This window comes from Terrapene carolina, unplaced genomic scaffold (assembly GCF_002925995.2).
Source record: "Terrapene carolina triunguis isolate 2854851 unplaced genomic scaffold, T_m_triunguis-2.0 Scaffold211, whole genome shotgun sequence".
Lineage (NCBI taxonomy): Eukaryota > Metazoa > Chordata > Testudines > Emydidae > Terrapene > Terrapene triunguis.
This window is the reverse complement of record NW_020664562.1, coordinates 38,984,737-38,995,695: the sequence shown is the minus strand read 5'-3', so window position 1 is coordinate 38,995,695 and position 10,959 is coordinate 38,984,737. Positions and strand designations below refer to the sequence as shown.

The 10,959-nt window shown below is 37.6% G+C and overlaps 1 protein-coding gene across 1 annotated transcript in view; it reads right to left on the bottom strand.

Annotated features, from left to right (window-relative positions):
- The window catches only part of LOC113407436 (centromere protein R-like), a 47,061-nt gene continuing 36,102 nt past the window's right edge, over positions 1-10,959 (bottom strand). The window contains exons 6-9 of the mRNA XM_026655957.1: positions 10,710-10,803; positions 10,029-10,088; positions 2,020-2,073; positions 1-316 (exon numbers count right to left, since the gene is read on the bottom strand). Of these exons, the coding sequence (XP_026511742.1) occupies positions 2,021-2,073; positions 10,029-10,088; positions 10,710-10,803 (207 nt within the window). The 3' untranslated portion in view covers positions 1-316; position 2,020. The remainder of the gene's footprint in view (positions 317-2,019; positions 2,074-10,028; positions 10,089-10,709; positions 10,804-10,959) is intronic.

The window sequence follows — 10,959 nt, the reverse complement described above, 5'->3', positions numbered from 1 at the left end:
AATAACTGCACGTAGCAAAAGAAGTTTATACTCTGTACAGCTGTAAATCTAGATCAGCTTGTAGTACATAAACATGCATAAAAGAGCCATGAAGAAATGAATTATTTACATTGAGATTATCTGGTTGTGCACATTGTAAAGTTTAAATTAGATACCAGAAATTTTATCTAGATATGCACCTGCCTTGTGCAATGAGCAATCCTTAATTGGTATTTGCTGGGGAGATAGATTTACAGGCATTTCTTCTCTCCTTTTAAGTACAATAAAGCAGATGTAGAACTTTGTGTTGATACGGAATGCATTTTTCACATAGTGCCTGTGGGGTTAAAAGAATGACTGAAATAAGACTTAATTAGACAACTTTACCATATGCCTACTCTGTTCACAATAACGTATCTGCCTATCCCTAACTTCATTATGTAAAAACACATAATACAACAGAAAATGAACAATTCTGTGTTTCTCTTACATTGGGGTAAAATGTTTTTGATGTTAGAAGATAAAAGGGTGTTTTTTATTCATAATTAATTCTCCTGGTACTGTTGAAAATCAAAGTGGACAATCTAATACTGCCAACTGCAGAAAGCTTTTTCACCATCACTAGATTTACTATTTGCCTTTTTGTAGTAAGAAAATGAATGAATTGTATGTTTGTCACTTACACAAGAACACAATAAAAGCAGGAAAAGGTAAATATGCCTTTACTAGGCACAATTGACAGAGGTTGATATCACTGACTACCTATTAGAAAGACTGAACAGTGAAGACATGATTAAAAGTGTACACTCTAGATTTGTGGCATTTTATTTTTTTAAATATACACATTCTGTGAATATCTGTGAGCCAACTCCCCCTTCTTCATACTATATTATGACTATTCAGAATAACCTGACTTTCTAAAGAGGGGTATATGCTCATACCTTCCATCAATCTCCATTAATCTGCAGATAAGTCTCTATATCTAAAGATGAAAATTTGTCTGAAAAGAATCTGTGAAACATGACACCCTGAGCAGACAGTTTTCTTATGCATAAGTGGTGTTTTGCTGATTGACAGGGTCAGTCTCTAGTTGGGGTTTTGCTTATGTCACTGGAACAGGGAGAAGCATCCAATGGAATAACAGAAATTGAGCACCCACAAAGCTTGCCTTGTGGCTTCTGTTAGCTCACCAGTGTGAATGGCACAAAACAGAGTATAAAACAATAGGTGAGCAGCTGGGAGATGTGCCATATCTGGCTTACATGAAATTAGAGAAAGAAAGGAACTTTGTTAAAAGGAAATTTTATCCAGAAAGTACAAACAGTAAATCATTAGCACACTGTCCACAAAAAAGAGAATTCAAAAATAGGCTAGCAGCAAACACAGGGCATTGCTAATACACGTGAGGGAGGGGCATAGGAAAGTGGCAATATTAAGTGGAAATAGTTCCCTACACAAACCCTCCTATTGCCCCTTTGAGCCAAGGAGATGGCATTACTGCTCAAACAATGGACAGCAATGTCTCCCGAGCAGCATAGGCCTCAGGAATAGAATAGAATAGTAAATCTATTTGTCCAGGACAGGGGCAGGCAGTCCTCTTTGAAGCAGCTCATTAGGAGAGTCACCGATAATATCTAAGAAGGTATAACCTGTTCTGGCACTCAAATTCTCTTATTCCTTTGGTCACATGTGCCTATTCAAGTGTGAAATATTTGAAAAACCGTCTAGTTATCACCTGACCTTGGTGACTTGGAGAAATCCTCCTGTAATAGTCTTCACTATGATAGCTTTCTATAGGTTCAACAGGAACCAATTTGCACAGCAAATCAGCAGAAATTTTAAGTAGATTTGTTTTTTATTATTGAGGTATTACATTCATGAGCAGCAATTGTCTTCAGATCAAAATAAGACAATTTGATCATGCACATTTGTACCTATGATCGTTTTGCAAATGTTTAAATAAATTCAGTCCTTATAATTACTGTTAATTGTAAACATTAGTTTGTGTAGTCAAACACTGAAGTGGGAAAGCTTGCTTACCTCAGTTAATGAGGGATTTAAGGAATTCATAGCTGTTACCAGATTGTACATATTCTGTGGATGAAACAAAACCAAATTTTCACAAACAGAATGATGGTGTTTTATTTGTAAAATAAAAATCTCAAAATCAACATGCTGCTAAAGTAAAATATTCCAGAGTTCATAATTTGTCAATATTGTAAACTGCAGCTTCTACAATGTATGTTTTGCTATTTACATTTTCATGATTCCATTACTTAACTCTGACCACTTAAAAATACATTGTTTTATATATATATATATATATACACACACACACACACACACAAGTAAAAGTTTGGATAAACACCAGGAAATGTAAAATTAAAAGCTACAGCAATTTAATGTGTATTCTATCAGGGCTTGAATGGAAATATTGACAGATAAAGAGAGACTAGAACTGCTCGTTTGTTTACATGCTTCTGCAATCTAGGATTAAATTGTTTGGGGTGGAATCTTAAATTAAATACAGATGCACAGACAATATTAAGCAAAGTCTTATAGCCTGTGGATGTTTTACATAAGGGGCACTGTGGGCAAGATTTCCTGTTCCCCTCCTTGTTGGAAGGGTGGAGTTACCAGTTTCTTGGGGATTCTCTTACTCTAAGGGAATCCCACAATAGGGTAGAACTAGCACAGGTGGCCTTATGGAAAGGGTACATCAGAGGCAGGGCTGGGGGCCTAAGGGTGGTCTGCACTGCTGCTGTATACTTGCAATCTGGAACTGCCACTTAGTGGTCTGTGGGTATGTCTGCATTGCTGCCAGCTCAGGTAGTCACACCCGCACTCACTGATGCATGCATGGTAGTTGCATGAATACTAGGTACAAATCCTGCCCTGCTTCTTCTGTGGTATGGCAGAAGTTCCCATGTGCCTTCCCCTCCCAATCCACAAGTATAGCAAAAGGGCAGGATCTTCGCAAGTTCTGTCTCCCGTTCCTCCCCCTGGCCCCACCGCTAAATTGGACTGCTCTGAAACATTTACACATCTAAAAAGGAGAGAGAAAAAATGTTCACCTGTCAGGTGCTATAAAACCAATCTTCTACTAAATGTGCCAGAATAATTTTTCTCCACCTCAACCACAGTTAAAACCTTCAGTCTATTCATTACTGTCTTTTTATAGTATTTTTATTTAATAAAACCTATTAAGACTACCATACAAATCTCTTTACTTATGCTTTTATCTTTTAACTGATCAATTTTTATATTGCTGACATCCCTTCTTCACCATTTGCTCATTTAAAAATTCATAGTATATGAGCTATGTCTCTGGAGAAAATGTCTATAAAATTTGTTACAGCTGGCAAATGTGTATGAGTCAGTGATAGCACATGACTAAATGCTTCACAGAAAATAAAATTTGTTTCTGTAGTAAGCAGAACTGTTTAAATGTTATTTATTTTTATGTTTCAAAGAAAATATATTGTGAAGTGCTGCATTGATTTAATACACAACAATGTCTGTGTACACGCTGTACAGGGAAAATTTATGAAACCTTTGCACAACTCCTTTAATTGAATTTTCCAAATCTCTCACCACACACAAATAATCAATATCTTCTGCAGAGAAAACCAGTCAGAATTATTACAGTCTTTCTTTTCAATTTTGTTGTCATCAGCACATATAGAGCACCTGGATATTTGTAATGTCTGGATAGCAAGTTATTTACACCTCTTAAACATAAGATTGCTACTAAGTGAGTTCAAACTGTTTCTTTATTTAAAATAATTATATTCCCAGGAGAATACAGATAGAGTATTTATAGTCATGGAGGAGTTGCTATACATATTCATGTTGTAATGAAGCAGTAGTTCTTTTTAATTTTTCATTAAGCTTCATACTCTAAAGCCTTGATCTGCCAGATTATTTTTTTTAATTGATTCTGAAAAAAGTAGATAGGAAAATAGGGAATAAACAAAGGTGTGAAAGTTCATGAATCAATGTGGTTGATGATACCCACATAGAGAAGGTAAGCTGACAGTCCAGTATATACCTATGTCTGAAGTCTATAGCTGTGTGTATTGTGCATTTCTGTCTGCCAACAGTTAATAGCTTAATATTTCATCTGCATAGCATAGGATGTTAAATCACTGGAGAGGTTTGTAACTTACTCCCCAAAAAGCTCATGTCTCTGACCTCAGACTCACACACTTTCCAAATTTCAAAATGTATTTTATATTTACACTCTAAGGTGCACATGCAACACAGTAAAACCAGAGCCTGCTGGGAAAGATTTATTAATTTATTTTTAACGATGAAGAGAGAAAAAACAGTACACTCCGAGTCAAAATAAATGGTCTACAATCGCTCTTACCCATCAGTGGTATTTCTCTAATGGACAAAGTTAGTCTCTCACTTCAACCAGGACAACCACTTGAACCTAACTCAAAATTTAATGGCATTGCAGAATTTGGGCACTGGTCAAGACACTTGATGGCCTTACAGGCTGGAAAAGGCAAAAAATTCCCCGTAAGTACAATTCCAAGATGGGAGGAGGAGGAGGAGGACACTTGGATGGAATGAGAAAAGAGCTCTATTCAAGCTTAGCCAAAGGAACAGCTTTTATCCAGACAGTGCAAGCTACAATGAAGCAAAAATCTCTGAACAGCATTAATGACTCAACTATGCAAACAAACAAACCAAAGGTTTCAGAGGAGCAGCCGTGTTAGTCTGTATCCGCAAAAAGAACAGGAGTACTTGTGGCACCTCAGAGACTAACAAATTTATTTGAGCATAAGCTTTCGTGGGCTACAAACAAAACAAAGCGGAAACTGATCTTTGTCTACTAAAGAAATCCCTTTTACAGTTTGCATGTTCTTAATTGTCTACTGTGTAAGTGGAGGATAACGTCCAACTAGTTTAGGTTTGTAAACACTCCCTAAATACAAGAAGGTGGGATTATTTCTTGAAAACAGAAGGTTGGACAACTCTTCCACAGGCTGTTTGTGCAGAAATATAAGGGTCAGATTCTCTGCTGCATCAAGGTGAAGGCAGTCAGGGGGCTGGTTTTGGCTCCTTAATTCTCAAACTGTTCAATGAAGGTCATAGTTAGCAGCTGAGTTCACGCTCTGAAACTGTCTTTCATTGAAGAGTGACCTGACAGTATTTAAAGACAAGCTTTAGATGAGACAGGGATCTGAGACAATTTAGCTTGACTGGTGGTGAAGGTGAGGTTTTAACTAAAGGTCTCTCTCCAACCCAAGAGGCGTTTTAGGTTTAACAAAAATTCTCCAGCCACATTTTTAGCCTCCACAAAGGTGATGGCCAACACCTGGTATGGCCAATACATCTGGGAAGACAACAGCATGTCTCCTGATGTAAATCTTGTTTGGGTATAATTGCTGCCTACTTGAGTACCTTGGGTTGCTAGAGGCAACTTCTTGCTGGCTGCTGTTGAGGCAGTGAGTTTGAGCAACAGTAGTCTAGTAGCAACTGATGGTTGAGAGCATGATGTTTGAGAATTTTTCCATGAGTGACTGAAAGACCCAGTTGGAGCAGGGTGCACTGCTTGCATGGAGGAGCAGTTATTTTCTTCTTCTCAGCCTCCTCTGGTATATGAGGTATAACTAACCAGAGCCAAGAAAACTGCACCATCCATCATGTGAGGCATAGCAAGACTGTGGAGAATAACAAGAATCTTGAAACCCCCTAGACTGATGTCTCATACAGCTGTAACTGCCTGTTCCCATGTGATTGAGTGAAAACGCATCTGGTTAAAGACTGGCTTGTTCACCTGAAAACCAACATAGTTAAAGAGTGTGTACAAGGAGAGGCAGAAATTGGTTCCATTGCCCTGTACAAAAAGAGGTAGGAAGAAAAACTTCCTTACTGGTGCTGAGGAAGAGTAATTGCAATACAAATACCAAATTTACCCAACTTTTTGCAAAGATGAGTATCTGGAAAATGGGTTCATTTTCCTATTTTAATATAGCCTATAACTTAAGGCTCTGAATATAGTTTTTCTTAATTCTGTAAATATATGATCTTCTGAGAATCTTTAGCCAGAAGACTCTCTATTGCGCCTTGCAGAACACAACAGATTCATTCATGGGCATGGTTCATGCTCACTTTAGTGCTACATTGTTTTTCTTTACAGGAAATGTAGAGAAACTATTAATATTTTGTAACTGCCAGCTGAAGCTGCTTCACTGTTTAGAATTTTATCATCGTCAATCCTCTAAATGCTCAAACTGTTAAGCGTTCTTTAAAATATGCATAGTGCAACCTATATATTTATTCTCAACACACACAAAGCATGTTTTGGACTGCAGCAAACTGACTAGATTTCATCTCTTGGCAGCTGCTCTAGAGTTTGCTTACATTTTATTCAAAAACATTTTGTTTACTGTAAATGCTAGCCATGGACAAACAATGATGCCATTTTTTATGCTGATCACACAAAATGATATACTGAGTTCTACATAATGCTGCCCATTGACTAAGGAATTTTCTGTATTAAGTTGTTTTAAGCAGAGGTTGTTTATGTAAAGTAAATAAATTTCATGCCTCACCATGTGATGATAATGTGACATTCCATCTGTATCAAGCCACAGAATAGTCATAGGTTTCAAGTCTTGAGCATAACTAATTAAAAATAATTATGAAAAAACCACATCCAAAACTAAAAGGGTGAAGTAAAAATATCTCCAAATACTTTCTTTTATCACACTTTTTCTTTGCTCCTCTTTTTCCCATATTTTTAAAGAGAGCACAATGAAGCTCAGTCCTTGTTGAAGTAGAATTAAAATGGATAAAGTTTACTAAGTTTACCAACTTTGTTACAACTGGTAACTATGCTTCTGCCCTACTTTCAGACAATGAACTCAGATTCAGGGCGAAAAAATCTCGTCTAACGAGCTTGACAGTTGGCATGGGCTAGTTTCTGTAGCACAAATGGGCCTATACATTTGCTTCACTGTGGCAGCTAGAAAGCATTCCACAAGAGAGGCACCAACTGCCTGCCAGCACTGGCCCAAGATGCTCTCCATTGGTTTTCACTGGCCAAGAGGCTCAGGGGTCCATTGTGAAGATAGCAGCGCAGACTTCCCCTCATGCTTTTCAAAACCTCAGCTTGCACAAATGATCAAATTCCACCAAAAAATATGGTGCAACTTGTTCCTTTTCTCTCTGTCTTAGTCTCCTCTGAGCCAGCAAGACTGTCTTGAATTTCATTTTTTTTCACTGTAGGAGGAGAATTCCCCACAGCAGGAAGTATAGGGATCTGCAGCTGAGCAGAGGCAATCCACGTTGATTTGATGGCTTGCTACCTGGAACAGTTTCTGTTGGTTGGAACTTATGGTGGAGAAAACGTTCATCTTCCTTTGCAGATAGAACATAGGACAGTAGAAATTCCCTCATTTTTATTTTTTTCCAATTACACTTATCTACATTTTAAATTCATTGATGGGCTTTAGAGCAAGTCTCTTACCCTCACATTTATCTGTCATCAGAAAATAATGGGTACTTGACTGGGTGTGGGGGTGTGTGTGTGTGTGGGGGGGGAAAGCAGGAAGAACACATGTAGAGGCCAGTGAGTCAATGGTAGTGGACTGACTACTAATCGCTACAGTGTTTCATCGGATTATTTCTCCACCAGGGAATTTCAGAAGTCCATGAAACTCAAAGAATCTGGGTTCTTATCCGGTTTTACCCTTCATGTTATTAGAAATTACTACTCCGCTAGTGAGACTCCAATCATACCTGTCTGTTATATGTCTCCCTAAATTCCATCAGGTAAAACACAGAGGGAAGTTTGTTTACATCTGAAAGAAACTTTGTAATGACAACATACTTGAGTTATGAAATGAACAGAGGCGCTAGAAGCTCTGACTTAGTATGAGATGCACTTCAAATATTTTATTGGATATGGATCAACTATTGTCCAGATTCATGATTGTTGTTTACTTTTGTACCTTTGCTACAAGAAAGATGGATTTTTTTTTTTTAAGTTTAGAATTTGCAGAATGTGGTTGAGGTTTTGGGGGTTCAAAGGCCTGTTGCTAGGATCTTAGTTTTGTTTGTTGTATACATTAGAAGATATTCATTATTATTTATTAAACACAGCAAAAGAAAGGAGGAGGAAAAAGCAAAAAAATTGTAGCTTTAAAAAACCAAGACAGTCTTCATATTAAATTCCTTTATAGTCTCTTTTCCCTCTCTCTATATAGACAGATTTTAAAACAAAAAATTCTTTCTTGGATGTTTTTTTTAAAATGGCATTAAATGTTTTTGTTGGAGGAAAAAGAGTATTAATTATATAGTGTAGCTCTCAGGTTTTGCAGTTTAAGTCTGATCCTGTTTCTTCCTAAACTAAACCAACTGCACAAGAGAATAGAATAACAAAAGACAGGAAAATGCATCTCTGTCTCTGTTGCTTGCAGGTTGGCTGATGGAAGACCACAGATACATGACCCAGTTAGCTCCTCTTGGACACCAGCTCTACTTTCCTGGGCCTGGTAAATGATTGGCTAGGATCATCTTATTTCCCTTTGGCCAGTATAGGGGAGAGACAATTTTTTATTGTGATCAGGCCACTCAGGAATCATTTTTAGCTTGCCAAACTGGATGTGCTCAAGAGTGGCAAGGTTATATTTACCTTGGCTGGCTAAGCAAGACTCTTTTTAGAGAACAAGCAAATAGAGAAAGAGGACAGAACTAATAATAACACTTAGCTCTTATATAGGGCTTTCCACCAAAGTGCTAAAATAGGAGGTCAGTATCATTATCCTCATTTTACAGATATGAAAATAAGGCACAAAGAGGGGAAGTGACTTGCCTAAGGTCACCCAGCCAATCAATGGCAGAGCTGGAGACAGAAACCAGATCTCCAAGTCCCAATCCAGTGTTCTATTCACTAGGCCACACTGACTCCTAACCAAGACAGGAGTGGAAACTGACATGAAGGAGGGGGTTTGCATCTTGGGAGTTGCTCAGGGTACAGCCTTGGAAATAGATACTGTTGTTTTGGTTCCCTTTCCTCACTTGATCCACTCACAACATCTTTCAGGATCAGCAAAAAGGCCCAGTGACGAGATGGTAAATCTCTGGTTCCCAGAGTGGAGAGCAGGTTACTTTGATGGTGATGCTGCTGCTGCTCCAAAGCTTCCTCCTACATTAAGTGCCACGTGCTTTCCAGAAAAGAAGTTCCCTTAAACGTTGTCAATCTCATCTCAAAGTTGTACAGTCAGAACAAATTTGCAATAGTCATATATTGACACTTCTTCATGTCTTAAAGATTACACTGGTCTGTTGCTGTAACAATTCACCAGAAAGCTTGGAAGCCCCCAATCAACAATACATTAATACTAACTCAGTTCACACCATTTCTTTGTTTTGTACTCTCCATTTGTTGTAGTTAGAAACTTCTTAGCACGTCTCTTTCTCTACCCTACAAAGGTATTCATTCTAGTGTCCTAGGACACACCCATTCTTTTTCCACTGTAGTTTCAATTGAGTTTTTAATCAATTCTATCAGGATTTGTATCTGTCAGAAAAAGTTATGAAATGATGTAATATTTAGTATTTCAATGTCCTCAAGAGTATACTGGTCACCTCACAATTTAGATAAGGTGAGATGGTCTCTGACACAAAAAGATGCAAACAAAGTTGTGTGCGAGGGAAGACGGAGGATCAACAGGAGAAACTGGTAGATGGTATGTTTATAAATAAAAAGGCTAACGGGCCTGATTGACTTCAATGGCCTTTGGATCAGGCCCCAGTGCACTACTAACACGTAACTGCCCTCCTTATGCATTGTTTCTGCAATAAGAACTTCTGTATACAACTACTCAGGCTAAAAAGAAACATGAAGTTCAAAGAACATAAAAGAAAAATTAATTTAGCCTATATATCGGAAGGAGACACAAATCTGACATGGTTCTTTGCTAAAGATTAATTGAAGACTTTCAAAAGGAAGTCACTGAAAGGAACCCGACGATGGATATTAACCATCAAAGCAGATGCTAGATAACAAATTTAAAAATAAATATTACCTCGGGCAGGATGTTTTGCATTACTCCTCTTCAGCAGCTTTCGTTTTTCTGCTTGAGCCACTAATGAATAAAACACATTTAAAGGTCAAGAAAACTTTACTCTAAAGATTTTAATGAAAGCAGTTAAAGACAAGATACCTCGTCTTTACCCTCCCCCCCCCAAGCAGATGGATTTTTTAAAAGGATAATAAAAACAGCACACATTGTTGGCTAAAAACCATAATAAAAAATAATCTGCAAAACGCAAGCACAACGTCTCAAATTAGTGCTTATGTCCCACCCATTTTTTTTCTTCCAATCTTTCCCTCTGATGATAACATGGCACTTTGTCTCAAGTTCAGAGATGAGAGGAATGATTCTTCTCCCTGTTACGGTCAGCAGAAATGAGTGCATGCCCACAAACAAAGGGTGCTATAAGTTCATGTAGGTTTGACATCTTGTTTCCTGGACCTGGCAATCTCACGCCCTATCCTGAATGTACTTGCTCTGGTTAATAATGTAAGCATAAAGACAGTACCAAACACTAGCATTCTGTTTACGAAAACTTCTATTTGTATTACAATAGCACTTAGTATTAGTGATTGTATTCATGCAAAATTTAAAATTAGTGTATTTGGAATAAAATCTAATAAGTGTTAGCTGTCAAATTATAGTAAAGAGATAAAAATTGTTGAAGCTTACTTAGCACTTTGGTCTTCTGCACTTCAGCTTTCAAGTTACAGGATGAGTCTGAGATGCCAAAAATATTTTCAAGCTCTCTACTGCCCTCTAAAGCCTGAAAGTAGAATTAAAAGCAATATTAATTTTATTCCTAAACTAACAAATTGCTATATAGACTAACAGAGACAAGGTAGGTGAGGTAATATCTTCTACTGGATCAACTTCTGTTGGTGAGAGAGACAAGCTTTTGAGCTTACACAGAGCTCTCCTT